The 20,946-nt window shown below is 42.3% G+C and overlaps 1 protein-coding gene across 1 annotated transcript in view; it reads right to left on the minus strand.

Moving 5' to 3' along the window:
- The window catches only part of LOC115092384 (actin cytoskeleton-regulatory complex protein PAN1-like), a 110,001-nt gene extending 93,081 nt beyond the window's left edge, over positions 1-16,920 (minus strand). Inside the window, exon 1 of the mRNA XM_029603187.1 lies at positions 16,909-16,920. Within this exon, the coding sequence (XP_029459047.1) occupies positions 16,909-16,920 (12 nt within the window). The remainder of the gene's footprint in view (positions 1-16,908) is intronic.
- Between the last annotated feature and the right edge of the window lie 4,026 nt (positions 16,921-20,946).

Here is a 20,946-nt window from a genome sequence, read left to right on the forward strand (position 1 = left end):
ATCCGTGGTCATTTTTGCATGAGCAAGGCTTTTAAAATCTACCTTTCAGGGAATAGCCTCTGCTATTACTGGCATTAGAAGGATGGGATCTATTTAATGTGTGGGTACTTACCAGGTAATTGTAACCTGGATTGGCCACTGTTGGAAACAGGATGCTGGGCTTGATGGACCCTCGGTATGACCCAGTATGGTAACTTCTTATTATTGTGAATCTCCATACGGAGTTAGCAATCTGTTGGAAATCTGCTAAGGAGTTAGCAATCTGTTAGGGTTCTCCATGAGGAGTAGCAATCTGTTATATCTGTTAAGAAAGCTGGGCGTAGATGGGAGGAGCAATCTTGTAGTGTCTCAGATTTAGATATATTCCGCTATGCTGGTAGTTAGCAATCTGTTATGAATCTGAGATAATAATGGTGAATCCCTGGGCCAGTGGCAGATGACCACGCCCCCGGGAGGATATCCCAAGAGGGACCACCGGCTAGGCTTGAGTATGGAGACAGACACACATTAGTTCTTTTATTAAACAGGTTTTGGAAACCACCAGAGGTGGCAGTAGTGAGCTGATATGCCCGGCAGGGCTGTAGTCCCTCAGGTACTGGAACCGCGATCCAGGATGGCTGAGCTGTTGAGAAACTGTAGAAAGTGAGTAGGTAGAGTAGACAAGGTTCATGAACAGAACTAGATGACAAAACTCACATAAGGTCTCAAGGAAGCTCAGGAACTGGAAAGGTTTAGGCCCTCGAGGAGCCTAAACCTGGTTCCAGGGAAAGCTCAGAGAGAGCGATGGCAACTTACAATTGTTTGTAGCAGCGGTAGTTTCCAAGCAGTAGAGAATCTTCAGAGTGTCCAGGAACATGGGCCCTTGAGGAGCGAATACCGGATCCTATCTGTAATCTGAAATTAAAGAAAAGAGCGAGGCCCCCGAGGAGCGGGTACCTCTAGTAAGTCCGAGGAGGCAAAGTAGCTTGGAGGAAACGTAACCAAATCCGTATCCGAATCCTCTCCTTGCTAACTCAGATAGTGAATTAGAGACCTTTAAATATTGGAAGCGGATGACGTCATCTCAGGGGGATGCCCCTGAGGTTCACGCCCTTGCTGGTACTTCAATCAGAGCGCGCGCGCGCCCTAGGTCATCAGACAGCACGTCGAGCCGGTCCGGGGACGACGGAGGGAGACGGCATGGAGACGCCGCGGCAGCCAGCCATCCATCAGACCTGTAGGGAGTTGCCACAGAGGTAAAGAGGGTGGAGTGAGGGCGTTGAGCAGCGACGGACGCAACACTTATGTTCTTATGATCTGTTATAATGGTCCCAGCTGTACTAAACAACTACAAAGCAAGAACACTATCTGGTGGATACATATGTGATCCCACCACAACACGCACTAGTGCTAGCCACATATTCTTTTAAATTTCACATTATTCTTAAGGGTCATCACTGATGAATAAGAAGCATGCATCTCCATGTTCTTAAATGATTGAACCATAGTGGTCAGACAAACCTTTCTATAGTGGGCAATCATTGCCTTGACTGCTACCACAAGTATCATGTTAGTATGATAAATCAACTACTTTCAGCATCAATTGTCGTTCATATCTTTCCCTAATGCCCCTTGGCAGAACCTGTACTTATGAGGACAATGATGAGTCAGAGTGATGCCCATGTTATTGCCTCTTTGTTGATTCTCTTTGTTCTGAGTTGGGCATGTTACTCTGTGGATTAATTAACTCTTTCAACATCCTGATCATAGGAAGGACACTTTTCAACAGTGTGCATAATTGAGTACATACACACATATGAAGGTGTGCCGAAAGTTACACCTGCATTTTATAAACTATGTAGCAGGAGCTACCTAGATTATTAAATACCTTGTATCTCTGCTCCAAAACTATGTGCATATGTTTGAGTACATATACATTGTTTTAATGAACAAATAGACAGGTTTCTACACTCATTTTATAAAAGTACGTACACAAATAACTGTGCATAATAATCCTGTTTTTACAGGGAGGTAGGTATTTTATACAGTTGGCTGATGTATGCATGTATCTTACTTATGAAAGTATTTACTTATGTGCATACTTCCAAGCATCACTTCCCTGAGACCTACACTAGTTGACTAAGACCTTCAATAGTTTATCCACACCTTCCACCACTTATTCTAGATCTCACCACTCAAAAACTAGAGACAATAGAGAAGTCAGATTAATTTCCATGACTTAATTAGCAGGTGTAAAAGCATGCATGCGTGTTTATTGACATGATCACATATTCTACCTATAAAATATATATATGCACATACTTCAAAACCCTGGCCTGGTCATGGTTCCAGCATGAAGCAAGTGCTAGTTTATTGCACAGAGATACTTCTATAGGGAGGTACAGATATATCCTCTATACAATAAAATGGTGTTAATCTCAAAGCCTACTTATGCCATTTTGAAATTAAGACCTGTGGGGTATGCCCTCAAAATGCCTCTTTCTACACACATAATTTTCCGCATGGAATCAATAGTACAAGTGTACTCCAGCCCTTACGAAAATTTGCTTACTGCACACAAAGGCTACCTATGCGAGTATATGCTGCTTTTACATGCACAATCCCCGTGTAAGTCTTTGAAAATTACCCCTCAACACAAATGATTAACAAGTTCCATGCCTCTTTTAATGGCACTCTGCAATCATAAGCTACCATCGTTATTATTTAAAGCAGTGCTGGAAGCTTGCGCTTCCAGGATTATTCACATAGCAAGACAGATAGCGCTAGCTGGCATCATGATAGAAGCGTTCCGTGATCCCAGCTGACGAGTGAGCTTGCCAAATGTACCAGAAGAGAGGGAGGTTAGGATGAGGGTTGGGAGTGGGGAGAGGAAGGAGGGAGGGCAATTTGTGGCACATTTATGTAGAACCAGGAAGCTAGTAGGGGGAGGGGTAGAAAGTTCCCAGACTCCTTCCATTTGCAGTTTGAAAAACTCTTTAGACGAGTTTGGAGGGAGTGGGTTGGCTTGGCCCAGCAGGGTCCATGATTACAGCTTGGATTAAGGCGCTCTCATTCGGGCTGGTAGATTTGCAATGTTCTTTTTTTTTTTTTTTTTTTAAGTCTACTTCACCATTCAGCTGGCTATATTCTTTTGAATGCAGCCGGTTAAAGCTTAGGTTATCTGGCCACACAAGACTGGATAACTTTAAACCTGTATGAAGGCATGTTCAGAGTTAAACAATGTATTTATTTGGCTAATTCCTAATAACAGAGATATCCAGATAAGTTAATTGGCTTACTTGTTCCTGTCCCATTGGAACATTTATGGGATAGGGACCAGTTAGCCAGACAAGTTCAAGGGATATCTATAATCTGCATTTGGCCAGATAACGTTTGAGTTATCTGGCTAATTGGCTTTGAATATTGGCCTCAAATTTTCTATGTTTGGTATATTTTGCCATTTTTTCCCATTGATTTCTATGCAGTTGGGCTATGTAAGTACTTTTGAAGATTTTTAAATGAGGATATTTAACTAAGTTATGTGTATTGAGTAAAGTATAGGTTAGTGTTTTTAGATTCTTATACTTACTTTGAACTGACATTATGGTTGGAGCATACTCAGAGGATGTTTACCTAATGTTGATGATATTGGAAGAGTATTTTATAAATTATGTGTGTACATTTCCATGAAACAATTCTGCATACATTTTAGCAGGTATAAGTAAGAGCAAGTAGATTTGGTAGGATGATTTTCAGTGCAGCCTTATGTGCACAAGCCCGCTTTAAATATTGGTGTAATTTATGCATGGTTTTCAGATTTTCTTAGGCTAGTTGTTTGAAAATGATCCACTAAATTACTTTTCGCCAGAAGTTTTTCTAAATTCTAACTATGGGTAAATTATCTCCACATTAAATGCAGTAGAGGAATGTACAAATAAGGAAACAAGGCAATGTTTGTGTATCAGAAAGAAGTTCTTTGCTTTCAGTGTCCATTCCTACTAACAGCTATAGTTTATATCTGAAAGTGTTCTTTGGCATACTTGATATATGAAGCCAGAGGACTTTAGTTTTGCATTGCAGTTGTAATCTGAGGGGAAGTTTACTTGTATGTATTTCCTTATTTTGGCATGTTCAGTTGTAGATGTAGGTTTACAAAGGCACTTGCATTTCTTGCACTTTCAACAGTACCCTTCTCCTCCAGTGGTTCTCAATATATTTCAAGAAACCCCCTCCCCTCCCATCCCAAGCATGTATGGTTTTCAGGATCTCTCCAATAACTACTGTATGCATCAGATGTATTTGCATACATTGGGCCTGATTTGCTACGTTTTTTCCCTTCATAGTGACAGAATGGAAGAAAAGCCATAGTAAACCTGGGGTACTGTGATTAAGAACCAAACTAACCCCTAGATTCATCATAACTTTTGCAGGCCTAATGCCTGTGATAAGAAAAAGGGGTGTGGTTAGACTAATTTTCTGGTTACCACATCACACAGCTATTTTAGCTCAGTATTAGGAAAATGGGTCAGTTTACTATTTATGTGTTCAAATCTACTTTTCTTTCAACTCTCAGATCTCCGAATGACACCCAATTTTCACAGGTTACTACTATGCTGTTTGTACACATGATGGTATATCTTAAGCTGCCCCCCAAGCCTTCCCCACCCCTGACACTTCACCCCAAACTTAAAGGACCCCCCCCCCCGTAAAAGTGACATAAATAGTAAATTGACCCATTCACCAAATACTGAGGTTCACTCTTGCTTGTTCTCTCTCCATAAAATGCATTTCTAATCATCCATAAACTCCACCCTAACTCCTCCCACATGAATAGCATTGCAGTAATTAATGTGCACATTATGCCATTTTAGCAAAATGATGAATGACCCTGTAACATTCACAGTTTGGTTGCCCTCAAAACTACTGGCTTGACAATATGTAGGACTAGGTTTGAGAACCTTTGCTATCACCCTTTTCCACACTGCCAGCACCTCACTAATTAATTCAGCAAATCAACATAACTTTTTTATAGAGGCAAAACCACTGGTCTTTATTTCACCATATGGACAATGATCTATGAACAAACAATGTATAAATCCCTATTCATTAAAATTGTAACTATCATAGCATCACAAAAATCAATGTTTTCTCAATTATTTTTCTAAAAGCAGCAAACTGTGGCATACTTTCTCATTAGATTAAATGAATACTGTCATTAAATACCATTTTGCCAGATGTTAATGTATAAAGAGCATAGTGGCAAATATAATTTTTGGCATGTACTCTTTTAAGTGTTCCTACAGCTGCTTATTTGCTAACATGAATCCAAGACCCACAATTTTAGCTCTCATTTTTAAAAATATCTTCTTCCTACAGCACAATACTGCTTATATCATGCATTGCAAGAAACATTTTTAAAGGAACACTTTACAATGTATAAAACTATTCCAATATTTGTTTATTTTTTTGTTACATTTGGTTGAATGAATTATATAAGCCCTGACATATAACAGGACATTTCCCTGAATCTGTGCATCTGACTCTCTTCCCCTTAACCTCCAACTACTGAAAGAATCTGTGAGATATGTATATAGGTAAGTTTCAAATAGCCTGCATAGGCTAAAGTCTGTGGATACTTTTTGCCTGCAGACATTAGCCTGAATTTTCAAAGTGGATTTAAGTACATAAATCCACTTTGAAAATTCACGGGTGTGTGCGGAACTGCCGCTGACATACATGCACAAACGTGTGCCAGCTCAGCATCAGGTGTCATTCTGTGCATGTATGCTTTGAAAATTAAAAGCATGCACCTACGTTCTGTCTCTTCCCCAGTATGGACCTTTCTTAGTTGCATTCTTGCTCTAGGACAATATTCAAGAAAGTGCAGTCAGCCAAAGAAATACAAAATAATAATAATTTTTCCAGTTCAGCAATAGACTAGAAGAGTATTAAATATTTCAACTTTCTCATGTAAGTGGGGCTTGCACAGGCATCAGAATCGACCCTGCTGTTGCTCATATTACGGGGCAGTTTTTAAATGCCATGAATAGCTTGCACACAGACCTGAAAGCTTACTTTTAAAGGAAAACTCCCCATGCTTTACCACAGTTGCAAACTATGCATGGGAAAATACACAGAGGGGCGGATTTTCAAACACTACGCGCGCGGGTACTTTTGTTCGCGCCGGTGGCGCGAACAAAAGTACACCAGATTTTATAAGATACGCGCATAGCCGCGCATATCTTATAAAATCCGGGGTCGGCGCGCACAAGGGGATGCACATTTGTGCAACCTGCGTGTGCCGAGCCCAGCGCCGCCTGCCTGTTCCCTCCGAGGTCGCTCCGATTTCGGAGCGGCCTCGGAGGGAACTTTTCTTCGCCCTCCCCCCACCTTCCCCTCCCTTCCCCTACCTAACCCACCCCCCCGGCCCTATCTAAACCCCCCCTTACCTTTGTCGGCAAAGTTACGCCTGCTGAAAGCAGGCGTAACTTTGCGCGCGTCGCCAGCAGCCCCGCTCCGTCCTCCGGTCCCGGGGGCGTGGTCCGGAGGCCTCGACCACGCCCCTGGGCCGGCGCCACACCCCCGGGCCTGCCCCAGAAACGCCGCGTCGTTTCGGGAATGCCCCCGACACGCCCCCTCCCTCCCCGTTTCGAAAGCCCCAGGACTTACGCGCGCCGGCGCAGGGGTTTTAAAATCCGCCCCAGAGGGATTTCAAAACTTAATTCCTGCATGTACTTTTACCTCCTTGCTCTTATCCTATCCCCTGGCAGTCCCATTTCACCCATGATTAAAAGTGTGTGCGCTATGAGACAGAAAGCATGCTGTTATCCACCGAGGAGAGGAACATTTTAAATCCCATGGGGATTTATCCAGGTACTTTCTTTGTTACACAGTCTTTTGAAAATGGCCCTATATCTGTCTTGTAATTTTTGCTCTACTTATTATCCTCTTATGGCTATGCATACTGAAAAAATGGTATGACATATACTATATGTGGAATAGGACAAAGGAATGAATAATGAACGTCTCACCTGCTGATGTGAACACAAAGGAATTGCATAAAGTCAAGAGCAATCACCAATACTATACAGATATTTACTGTTTTGTACTGTTTTATGACTTGATTTTCATGGTGTGTAACTCGGCAAATTGTTCAAACAACATTTTTTTTTTTGTTTCAAACATATATACAGTATATATATATATACACACTTTCCCAGAAATGTATACTTTCCCAGAAAACACATACTACTTGACCATGTTATTCAAAAATTATTGAAAAGATTTTGAGTGAAAATAAAGGTTGTTTCGGCATCACATAAAATTTCACTTGGAACTATGAAGAGAAAGAACTCACTGATAGGCACTCTTTTACTTCTAAAGTTTATACTTTCTCTGGCTGCTTACATCTCATCTCTCATTTCTTGAAGATACTATACCCTATCAGAACTCACACAACATCATATCCTTCTAGGTATAAAATACAGGAGACATAAGACCCTTTGTATTAAGCATTTTCCCATAGACCCAAAATGGAAGAAAACATTCAGTGCAATGTTTCTCAAGCTGGCCCTGGAGTACCTCTTAGCCACTCTGGTTTGCAGGATATTAACAACAGATATACATGAGATAGATTTGCATACAATGAAGACAGTGGATGCAGTTCTTTCTCATGCATAATCACTGTGGAGAGCCTGAAAACCAAACTGGCTAGGGGCTACTCCAGGATCAGCTTGAGAAATACTGTTTTAAGTGCATAGGCCCCCTACTGCCTTAAGCAACACCAACCCTCCACCTGATACATTCACCTGCAATGTGAGAGATCTTGGCGTCTATCTTGACCAACATTTAAATTTCAAATCTCACATCCACATTACCATAAAAACAGGCTTCTTCAAATTGCACATCCTAAAGAAACTTAAATCCCTGCTATATACCCAAGACCTCCGCACAGTCCTACAGGCAACTATTTTAACTAAACTGGACTATTGCAATTCTTTATTGCTGGGCCTCCCTCTCTCCACTATCAAACCCATCCAACTTTTACAGAATGCCATGGCCAGAATCCTAACAAACGCATGTAGATCGGATCACATTACCCCTATCCTAAAAGACCTCCACTGGTTACCCATAACCTCACGCATAAAATACAAAACACTCACCATCCTCCACAATTTATTGTACAATCAAAATCACACTTGGCTCGAGAATGCACCTCTTTTCCGATCATCTACCTGCCCCTCCAGATCCAACCTTGCTGGTACCCTATACACTAGGGATGTGAATCGTTTTAGGACGATTAAAATTATCGTCCGATAATTTTAATATCGTCTTAAACCGTTATGGAACACAATACAATACAGATTCTAACGATTTATCGTTATAAATCGTTAGAATCGTGAGCCGGCACACTAAAAACCCCCTAAAACCCACCCCCGACCCTTTAAATTAAATCCCCCACCCTCCCGAACCCCCCCCAAATAACTTAAATAACCTGCGGGTCCAGCGGCGGTCCGGAACGGCAGCGGTCCGGAACGGGCTCCTGCTCCTGCATCTTGTCGTCTTCGGCCGGCGCCATTTTCCAAAATGGCGCCGAAAAATGGCGGCGGCCATAGACGAAAAAGATTGGACGGCAGGAGGTCCTTCCGGACCCCCGCTGGACTTTTGGCAAGTCTCGTGGGGGTCAGGAGGCCCCCCACAAGCTGGCCAAAAGTTCCTGGAGGTCCAGCGGGGGTCAGGGAGCGATTTCCCGCCGCGAATCGTTTTCGTACGGAAAATGGCGCCGGCAGGAGATCGACTGCAGGAGGTCGTTCAGCGAGGGTTCCGGCGCCTCGCTGAACGACCTCCTGCAGTCGATCTCCTGCCGGCGCCATTTTCCGTACGAAAACGATTCGCGGCGGGAAATCGCTCCCTGACCCCCGCTGGACCTCCAGGAACTTTTGGCCAGCTTGTGGGGGGCCTCCTGACCCCCACGAGACTTGCCAAAAGTCCAGCGGGGGTCCGGAAGGACCTCCTGCCGTCCAATCTTTTTCGTCTATGGCCGCCGCCATTTTTCGGCGCCATTTTGGAAAATGGCGCCGGCCGAAGACGACAAGATGCAGGAGCAGGAGCCCGTTCCGGACCGCTGCCGTTCCGGACCGCCGCTGGACCCGCAGGTTATTTAAGTTATTTGGGGGGGGGTTCGGGAGGGTGGGGGATTTAATTTAAAGGGTCGGGGGTGGGTTTTAGGGGGTTTTAATGTGCCGGTTTTTCGATTTTTCGATTTTTTGATTTTTTAACGATTTTTCACGATATTTTACCCCCCCAAACGGCAACAATACGATTCCCTCCCCCTCCCAGCCGAAATCGATCGTTAAGACGATCGAGGACACGATTCACATCCCTACTATACACCCCCTCCCTAAAAACTGCTCACCACACCTCAACCAGAGAAAGGGCTTTCTCTATTGCCGGTCCTTCCCTGTGGAACACCCTGCCCATGGCCCTCCGTCTACAACCTAACCTGTCTAAATTTTAAAAAGGGCTCAAAACATGGCTCTTTACATTAGCATACCCAGACGTTGACCAAACTTAGCTTGCACTCTAACCCTGCAGCCCACCCTTTCCCCTCTCCTCCTCTCTGCCTCTCCTTTTCTCCCCCTTTCTTCACCCCAAGCAAAGACTCCAAAATATAGTGTTTCTCCCCCCTAAGCAATGACGCCTAAATTCTGTTATTAGTTTCCCCTGACCCTCCTTTAAGCCTACCCTACCATTCCCCCCCCCCCCCCCACCTCTCCCTGTCACTGCCATCACTGGTCTGGTACCCACCAGCCCACCTGTACATAGTGTCTATTGTTAATTTTATTTTCTTCAAATGTTCCTATCAAATTTCTCTCTTTCCCTATCCTTCCTACTGCTGTCCTCTCTCCTCTTTCATTACTGCTCCCCCCTTCCCTTCCCTGTTTATTGTATTTCTCTCTCTTGTTATTTTGTTACAATGTAAATCGGCGTGATGTTCCGATGAATGTCGGGATACAAAAATAAACAAACAAACAAACAAATAAATAAATACTCTTTTTCAGCCCACATAGACTTCTGGTATTCAGCAACCAAGTCATACATTTCCAAACATACTATGCCACATTCACACAGAGGGGTTACACCAAACACTACACCACAACAGGCAGCATCAAATACACCATTCAACACACAATGAACAAATAATCTTCACATCACAATATCTAGGGCAATTTCTTTCCTCCTTTCTCCTACCTTAGGTATCTGAGCTGCTTCTGACTGTCCAGCCTGGCAAAAATTTAAAGGGTAGTTCACTGCATTAGCCGAGAGATTTGAGAAACCAAATGATGTGATCAAAGTCATTTCTGCTCTGGCAATAAACCAAGGCAGCCTGCCTGGAATTCAGCCTTGAAAGAGATTGGGCCAGCTGTTACCAGTGGCTCAGTGCCTCTCGGAGATATTCCATAATGTTCCTTATTAGAAAATAAGCTGGATCCTGCTTTTGATGTCCTATGATAACTGTAGTTACCAAAAATGGTTATCTGCACCCTATACCTAAATAAATACAGTAAGTAACTGTAATCTTAATAAAGATTAACCTATTCCAGAAGCAAAGTTGGCTACTGAGTTTGCACCTGTAAGAGATCTTCTTCTGCCTGGGTATCTAGCCCCAAAAGCAGTTTCTGCTCCTATTCAGGATATCATGCTTGACCTCATAGAAGACACTTCAGCCAAAGCAGCCCTGGACTCTCTTCCCATGGAAGAGAGGATTCTACTTGAAGCTGTACCAGACCCTTTGCCTGAGTCAACCTAGCCTGACTTGGTATCTATGATAGCCCAGTCTGCTTTTGGTCCAGACTCCACATCAGCCATATCTGATCCGGCTGAGCTCTTAGTAGTTATGCTCCAGAACATACACCTGTCCCCACTGTATAGGTCAGTCCCAGCTGTGGGGGTTCCTTAATGCTCACATGGCATGAATCTGTGCCCACAAAAGGCACATTGCTACATAAACTTGTGACTTAGTGAACCTGCTCCTGTTTCAGGAATTTTTATTTGGACCCTGTTCTTGAAGTGCCAGATGATGTCACAGTGTTTCTATGGGGAATCCATACTCTATCTCTAGGAGGGGGGAGAAATGATCTTAGGGCAAAAAATGTTAAAGCTGGCCTTAAACTGGGCTCTGCTTAGTTCAGGGCTGGTATGGTACATGTAGAACCGAAGAATGGCACTAAGGAATCCAGGCTCAGATTATTGATAGCCTGGTGTGTGACCCTGCCCCTGTGGATCCAACGTGGTCCTCAGGAAATTAAAAAGGTATGCTGAAATGCCAGGAAGGCATTCCCAATATTTAGAAGGCTCAGAGGCCAAATGTTGGTATAAGGAACCCAGTGGAAGATCCATGGCATTTTCTTCCTGAGCACATTGACAATATGTGATATGGAAGTTTTGAAACAATGTATTAACCTTGTAAGTAGAAGTTGTGTCGCAAATATTTACTGTGTCTGTCCATGGAAAGGAATTACTGTGGAAACTGATTTAGATTGGATAAGTGGACTAGATTTATATTTTGCCCCAACATGATTTGAAATAACCTATGCATTTTTTACCTGCAGTCCATTATAAAGTCAAGGAATGTTTATCACCTTATTAGGTCCTGATTTACTAAGGCCTTTCTGCATCTATGGGGAAAACGCTTAGTAAATAACCCCCTTAGATTGTTAACCCCCCTGAGGATAGGGAAATACATATAATCTGCTTTGAAGTGCCAAAAAGCAGAAAATAAATCAAATAAATACAAAATCTAGTACTAAACCAGCACCGAGACAGCATCCTACATGCGGTTTGTACTCGAGGGGCTTCCAACCTGACAGTGCATTACCAGTCATGATAAAACTGCTTTATCATGTATTTGCTAAAGGCTTCATGCCCTTTATTGAACGTTGTATTAAAAGACCTGAGGTAATGCTTGTTAAATGTGCATTAACAAATGTTTTTAATACACTTCAATAAATATGCTGACTATTGTGATTTACTATAATATTCATTTTCATTCTAATCATGATATCAGATACAGCAATTTATAATGGATAATTACAATATTTTTTTGCCTCTCTCAAATACAAAGTCTCATGTTGTATTAACATATGATACAGATGGCATATTTGACAGTATCTCTTGACTATGATATGTTGTAACATAGTTCAAATACTTCTCCCAACTTTATCTTCTGTAACTTGCCTGCCATAAAAATGTGAGCATGGGACATTCTTTGAATACTAGAGCAGATCAATGGTCAAGTCTTGCAGAATGAACACAGATTGGATTGCCTATAAGCTATCAAAAGTTAAATAGCACAATTGTCTATAAAGATGGATGGACTAGTATTTTGCATTGACTATCCTGAAAGATGAACCACTTCTATAAACCTCTTCGTAAAGCTGTCACCCAGTGCTTGAAATCACTAGTGTCAGAGAGTGATTTGAGGGGTTGTTTTTTTTTTTTCAGGACTGCAGCAGCAACCATTTTCTTCCTTTCTGCCCTGGAACTACTGAGAGACTGCGCTTATAAAAGGAATATTTTATATATACTTCTTGGATTTTACAGCAGGAATAGTTCACAGAAATATACATTTCTTTATATTGTTAGGATATTGGAATAAGCCAAGAATGACTCATTTTCTAAAAAAAAAAAAATGTAGATAAATGTAATACTTTTATTTCAAAAGTTCACATGTTTCAGTGAGTCTTTTATTAAGTGGGAAAAAAGAATGGATATGCTGCAACTTGGGTCATGAAATTTGAGACTAATATACAAGCACAAGCTTCGGTAAATAAACTGTCTGATTTTTTTTCTCTAAATATGCCTGTTTGTTATGCTTCCAATTCCTGTGAACCTGTCTCTTTGAAAATAATGTATTTGCATACAACCCAGTTTTAAGCAGGTAAATGGGCTTTTGAAAATTGCTCAGGGGGGAGTTGTGCATGTAAATGTACACTCATAATTCACTTGTGTGTTTTTACACACTAAAGAAAGAAGTGCTTCAGGATGCGAAAGTGGGGCAGGAAAATCATTTACAAGCATACTTTTGATTTTCAGAAGTACACACGTAAATGTACATGCACATATTGACACCTGCTGTAGAGGACAAGGACATGCAAATGTGTGCACATTGGTTTGGCAGGCATTCTGAGCACAGCCCTAATTTTCAAAGAAAACTAACACACGTAAGTCCTCTGAAAATTCTAGCTAAAGTCTGCAAATACTTTCTACAGACTTTAGCCTCAAACATGCTGTTCCAAAATTGCACTCAGTATGAATTAAATGATCCAGTAAAATATAAACTGAGGATTCTGACATTGGTGTCAAGTAAACTGGTAGAAGCTATTCTTAAAAACAAAAGTACTGGTCACATAGCAAGACATGGCTTAATGGGGAAGAGTCAACATGGTTTTTGCAAAGGGAAGTCTTGTCTTACCAATCTATTATATTTTTTTGTAAATAAGAATGTGGATAAAGGTAAGCCAGTTGATATGGTGTATTTGGATTTTCAGATTGCATTTGACAAATTTCCTCATAAGAGACTCCTCAAAAAATTAAAACATCATGGAATAAGAGGTAGTGTCCTAATATACCTTGATAACTTGTTATAAGGCAGGAAACAGAGGGTAAGACTAAATGGTCTGTTTTCCAAATGGAGGAGGATCGTTAGTGGGGTACCCCAAGGATCTGCACCAGGACCTGAACTATTTAAAATATTCATAAATGGAAAAGGGAATGACAAATGTGATACAATTTGCAGTTAACACAAAATTATTCAAAGTTGTTAAAGTAATAGTGGATTGTGAAGAACTGCAGAAGGACCTTGCAAGACTAGCAGGCTGGGCATCTAAAGGGCAGATTAAATTTAATGTGGAAAAATTAAACATGAAAATAGGGAAAAATAATCCCAACTACAGATAAACAATTCTGGGTTTCATGTCAGGAGTCACCACCCAGGAAAAGGACCTTGGAGTTCTTCCTAGTAAAATAGAAATAAAAACCTTGAACTGTCATGGCAGAAAAAAAAAAAACATACAGTCTATGTAGTTTGCCCATTCATAATATTCATTTTCATTCTAATCATGATATCAGATATCACAAACATAAGCTCTCACTCTCATTCCCTGGCTCCCATTCTCTCACACATAGATGTACACCCTGGTTCCCATTCTTATGCACACACAAAGACACACACCCAAGCTCCCATTCTCACCCACAGACAGATGTACTCAGGCTCCCAGTCTCATTCACATACCCAGATGCCTAGGCACTGATTCTCACCCCTCAGACACCCTCCCACAATAGCCGACAAGGTAGAAGGGATTGTGATCCTCGGTGGTGATTTTAACATAACGCTTAACCCCCACCTAGACAATTCTTCGGGGGCCAGCACTGATTTCACCCAAACTAGAAAGGCCCTCAAAACCATAATTACACTTATCTCAGGGATAGACATATGGCGGTCCCATTTTCCGACATCCCGAAACTATTCCTTTTATTCACACCCACATGACTATTTCTCCTGTTTAGACATGTTCCTGATAGATAAAACAAGAATAAATGCAGTTCGAGCAGTGGAAATTGAACCAATAGTATGGTCAGACCATGCGCCAATCTGGTTTCAACTGCAATTACAAAATTATGATAGGGGTCAACGCTATTGGAGACTCAATGACTCATTGTTAGAAGATAATAAATTTCAGAGTTAGATAACTAAGGAAATCCAAGAATATCTGCGATTCAATGACACCGGGGACACTAACCCGGGGAATGTGTGGGAATGTTTGAAAAGTGTTCTAAGGGGTTCTTTTATTGCTAGAGCCTCATTGGTTAAAAAACAGAGAGAGGGGGAACGGCATCGCTTGCTGACTCAATTGCACCACCTAGAAACTACCCATATGAGGGATAGTAACCAATATCAATTAAGGCAGGATATCCAGGAGACGCGGGACAAGATAGCAGCGCTTGACTCAGCGTTAATTGCGCACCAACTTGAACAGGCACAAGAGAGGTTTTTCGAAGGAGGGAATAAAGCTGGGAAGTATTTGGCTTAAGCGTAGGCAAGCGCAAACCACTATTCCAAAGATTAAAAGCTCAGAGGGTGCCCTCTTAACAGATAATACTTCCATTAGACAAAGGTTTCATCAGTTTTATAGCATGGACCCGACTATTTTGGCAGGGGAAATAACTAACTACTTGTCAGATATACCCCTTCCGGAGCTGACTACCTCTCAGCGGCAATTTTTAGATAATGGCTTCCCCCCAAAGTGATGTCTTTAAGACCTTAAAACTCAGTAAATCACCAGGACTCGATGGCTACACACCTCGATTTTACAAACAATACTCCACGGTGTTGGCACCTGTACTTCTGAATTTCTTTAATTCTTTGAGAACAGGGACTAACCTGTCAACACAAGCTAATACAGCAGGGATCACCATATTGGCAAAACCAGGTAGAGATCCTGCACTTTGTGGATCCAATAAGCCTATATCTCTCCTGAATATTGATGTTAAATTACTGGCGAAAATTCTTGCAAACCATTTAAACTGTTTTACAGTCTAGTTGGTACACCCTGACCAAGTGGGGTTCATCCCTGGAAGAACTACAGCAGACAATGCCCATAAAATTTTAGATAATATTTGGTATGCAAAAAACATTATACCTACTATGGCGCTATCTATCGATGTCGAAAAGGCATTTGATATGGGGCACTGGCCATACCTTTTTCATACTATGGAGAGAATGGGATTTGGGGCCCCTTATCTTCAATGGCTTCGTCAGTTATACTGCACTCCCCAGGCATGTCTTAAGATTAATGGTGGCTACTCACCTACTTTTACGGTGGGCAGGGGAACTAGGCAGGGCTGCCCCTTATCACCGTTGCTATTCGCTCTTTTCCTAGAACCCTTTGCGATTAATGTTAGGCGCAATGCAGATATTACGGGGTTGACCGTGGGAAGGATTTCCTCCAAAATTTCCCTATATGCAGATGATATTTTATTTATGCTTACTAACCCAGAACCTTCACTCACAAATCTGACCAATGAAATGGAGGCTTTTAGTAAGGTATCAGGATTTAGAGTCAATTGAGAGAAGTCTGAGATACTTAACATTAATATCCCATCCCGGGAGGCCAATCACATACAGAGGCTGTTTCAATTTAAATGGGAAAAATCACAAATAAAATACTTAGGGATGCAACTTAGTACCACCCAGGACCTATTTTCCATAAACTATATCCCCTTATGGAATAAATTAACTAAAGTTATGGAGGAATGGAGCCGCTATCACATCTCCTGGATGGGTCGAATGGCGGTATTAAAAATGGTATTACTTCCAAAGCTCCTATACCTCTTTCAGACGCTACCTACTAAGATCTCCTTGTCGCAAATACTGCTATGGCAGAGGAAATGCATGCCTTTTATTTGGGCAGGACGGAGACGGAGGGTAGCTTGGTGTGTTCTTTTTAAACCCAAGACTCTATGTTCCAGAAATCTCTAGGTATTACTGGGCGGCCTAGTTCAAGAAATTGGTAGGCTGGCATAAAATGCAAAAACCCATACAATGGGTGCAAATTAACCAGGAAATACTTGGGCACGTTCAGCTTCGCAGTCTACTGTGGCAACCTAGGGGGACGTGGATTATTGAGCCAGGGTCCAAGCTTCCTCCATGTATCCTCATTTCCCTAGACTTGTGGCACCAATACAGGATTCACTTACTGGGACGGAGGAAATTTCAATCTAGCACCAGCCTTTGTGCAAATAAAGCATTTCGGCCTAAGAACTTGGCATTTCAAACCTGGAAGCACAAGGGGATTTGGACATGGGAGAACATCTGGAGACCGCAGGGACTGCGCTCATTCTCAGACTTACAAAAGCATTATGACTTACCTGATTCGGCATCTTTCCCTTATGTGCAGTTAGGCCACTTTGCATGAGCCATTATGATTGATACCCATTTACAACTAGACTTGTCTGAATTCGAAAAACTATGCAGAAAGGTGGATATGTCCAAAAAAGTACTCTCCGTGATATACCATTTGCTAGGACCGCTTGAGGAGGTCAAACCAGCATTTCAGAGGGCCTGGGAAAGAGATCCCATTTGGAGTGGTCACCCCAGGACTGGAAGGGTATCTTTCAGAATTTAGGAAAAGGGTACATTGCCACATCTCTTATAGAAAACTCCTACAAGTTGTTGTATCGATGGTATATGTACCCGCAAAAATTACATAAATTTATGCCAAAGATTTCCGATAAGTGCTGGCGGAATTGTGAGGTTAAAGGCACATTCTTTCACATGTGGTGGGACTGCCCAATCATGAAAGAGGTGTGGCAGGGGATGACTCAATGGCTGGGAGAAATGGTCCCGGGTTTAACCAATATTACGCCGGGCCAGGCATTATTAGGCATTAAAATTTCAGGGATCTCAGAAGAGCACCCACAGATAAGTCCATTATATTTTGATGGCCATCCATTGTGAAATAGCAAGATAGTGGAAATCCCCTGGGTAACCAACAAAAGCAGTCATACAACAAAAGATAGAAAAATATATTTATTGTCTAAAATAGCCTATAAACACAAATGTATACTTAAATTTGAAAAGACATGGCAAGCTTATCAGATTTGGAAATCTACGCAAGACTCATGTACACCATTACTGTCGGCTGCTCAGACTTCCACTTAGAGATACTACATACTTACAGATGGTTTGGGAGTCTTGACTGGACCATGGTTTCACTCCATATTCTCAGCATTTCAGGTTTACAATCAAGAGTTTGTTGCATATGTAAGAGGCAGGGGGGTGGGGGAGGGATAGGGATGAAAATGTTATAATAGACAGTTTATGGCAGAGTGAATCACAGACCTCATTTCTGCTACTTTTGGGGTATCTTGCTATATACACTAAGATGACTTATGCTATTATGATAATAGATTATGCTTATATTGTTTTGTCAATACCTGTGATATCTATGGTTCACAGTATACTCTGTTTTGATTAATAAAAAATTTCAAATATGAAAAAAAGAAAGCCATTGTAGAGTGCAATATATGACATTTAGCTATAAGAATACAACTGCATGCCTACAGCCCACTCATGTTAACCTTGTGCCCACCCAAAAAAATCAGTTCTGGCTACGCCACTGCTCCCATGTCTCTGCTGCTTCTGCCACCTCTTACTAGCTGCTCACTTTCCTGCAGAAAAAAGAAATGGTACTGGCAGGAGAAAATACCAAGGAACACTGCATGGACTAAGGATGTAGCCCAGCATGCACCGAGAAATTTTTCCCACACATTGGGAAAAAAAAGTAGCCCAATCTGGCAACATTGGTTGTGCCTGATAGGCCTTGGTCTGACCCAGCATGGCATTTCTTATGTTCTTATACTGCTGTAACCACTAATTCCAGAAGTTAAATTGTATACAACAACCACCTATGTTTTATTATATGTTTTTGTGTCTTTGATTCTTTTAAAATGATGTATGTTTATTGTACTCAGCGTTGACCAATGTTGGAATCGCAGAATATACGATTTCTAAATAAATAAATAAATAAAATGTACTGTTTAACTTCTCTGTGTTCTGTTTATAAAATCCACAAAATGATCACTTGCTGTGTTTTCCTGCAAAACTAAGACAATGTCAGTTATTAAAATGTTTGTTCTGATTTTTGAGAAGATTCCAGTTAATAAAATCCTGCTGACTGCAACGGATTGGGCTGGTGTTTGTGTGTGTGAGATGTGTTGCTTAAAGCCATCCATACAAATACGGTAATATTGTGGATAATCAGGCAATACCTACACAGTCAGTCCATGGAAAATGTATGTAGCCCACAAACTCAAGCTGTTTCCAGGATTCAAATATTGAAATATTTATTCAAAAGAAGAGAAGCTCCAACACAAAAGTCCAAGCATTGTACAGTCCCCTGACATGGGACCATGTTTCGCCAGGGCTGCATCAGGAGGAACAAGTCCAGGATCAACCTTATGAATTGAAACAGAGCATAAAACATGAGGACATATGCCTTAATGCACTTTTGGGAACATTAATTTGGATGGAGCATAGAATGACCAGACATGCCTTTAGTGCATTGTATGAAACATCGATTCAAAGAATAATGTCCATAGCATAGCTCAGGCCATCCATTACACCAGCCCTAGCCTCTCCTTGTCTGTTTCCCTGCTCTCAGCCCTTGTCTCTAGCTGTCTTTCACTCACTCGTCAGCAGTCTGCGTCCCTGACGCTTCTAATCCCTAAGGTTTCAGCGGGAGATAAAAAGCAACAAAATAAGCCCAAGCCCTGCCAAGGAAGTAATGAAGAGTTAGTTAGGGACTCAGGAAAAACGAAGGCTGTGGGAGGATGTTAAAACAGAGAGGAGAAACTTGAAAGAAGTGCTACAGTTTCTGAGATACATTCCCGTCCCTTTGACTGCAGTTTGCAGAGGGAAAAGAAGGAACTCTCCCCCTTCAGTTAGCAACTATAACTTTTCTATACTCTTCCTTTCAAAAAACAACTTAACCTCACTCTCTAACCCCTGGGAAGAGCTTCAGAAGGAATTTCTGAGCTCCAGATCCTGTCAGAGATGCAGAAATGTTCCTTCTATCTTTTTTAAGTCATTTGAGTGTCATTTATGATTATGTCTGTGTAACTCCCAACCCAGTAAAGTTCTTGGGCACGGGGGCACATGGGGACCCATCACAGACTATGCAAGGCCCTATGACCTCTCAAAGTTCCCACACAGGGGGAAAAGACAGTCTTTTTAAAGCCCTTTCCTCATCATCTTGCCAAACCAATCCAGATAAGTGGGATTCATGCCTCCTACCAGCAAATAGAGGCAGAAGGCAAACTTTTTGTCCTAATGTCCCTCCCTATATAGCCTGTTACAGCAGGGAAGGCATCAGTAGTTCTCTGACTACAGTAGGTGACATCTGGTCCAGCAGGAAAGTGACAGAGTGACTTCGGGGGCAACAGTCTTTTCCCCAGCAGAAGCTTTGGCCAAGCAGGTGGTTTCCCCAGGGCCAATGTAAGGGTATTAGGCACCCTAAGCGAACCTTCTGCCTTGCACCCGCCCCCCTTCCGGTCCAAGCCCCAACTCCAGCTCAGACTTCATTCACTCAGACAGGCCCCCTCTCTTACACACACTTAGGCTTCTTGTCTCATTCACACATACACCCTTACACAGGCTCCTTCCCTCTCTCTCACTCGCTAACACCATTGCTCTTTCCTACACACACAATCCCTCACTCCACACACACACAAACAGAGGTGCCACTAGTGGTCTGCTGAGGCTCTGCTTCTCTCGGCCGCAAACAGGATGGGTGCTGCTTGTGGCCTGCCAAGTCTCTGCCACTTGCGGCCCACCAAGTTTCTTCCTCTCGGCCGTGAGTGGGATAGGGTCCACTTACAGCCCCACATGGCTGCTCTTTGCCACTCCCTAATGGCTGTCACCCTAGGCTATCACCTAGTTCGCCTATTGGGATGCACTGGCCCTGGGGTTTTCCCTCCAGAGATGAAAGTCGATTGAAGTGGTTGCTCTTCCTTTCCCCCAGGGCTAATCAGGGCTTAGATCCCTGTATTTTTTCTACTGCTACAGCTTGAGATCTATGCATTTAAGAAACTCTGAAGGAAAAAAAAAAAAGTCATGGTAGCTTGCAGCAGCCTACGGTTCATAGCAGTGACTCAGCCAATACAGCTCTTTGCAGTGTCCCACCAAAAGCAGGTATGGAGTACGACAGGAAACATAGGGGATGTAGGCCCACCAGGTTCCGAACATTGCAGGCTCCTTTTGCAGGAGCTGCAATGGGGCAGAGCTGAAAGTGGTGATGGATGGAGAGGCAGGCTTATCTAAAGCAGCTCTTAAGGAACAGTGAGGTCTCTCTCTCAAAATCCCTGGCACTGCTGGAGCAGGGATAATGCCTTGGTACATGCTTCTGC

Source organism: Rhinatrema bivittatum, chromosome 5 (genome assembly GCF_901001135.1).
Source record: "Rhinatrema bivittatum chromosome 5, aRhiBiv1.1, whole genome shotgun sequence".
Classification (NCBI taxonomy): domain Eukaryota; kingdom Metazoa; phylum Chordata; class Amphibia; order Gymnophiona; family Rhinatrematidae; genus Rhinatrema; species Rhinatrema bivittatum.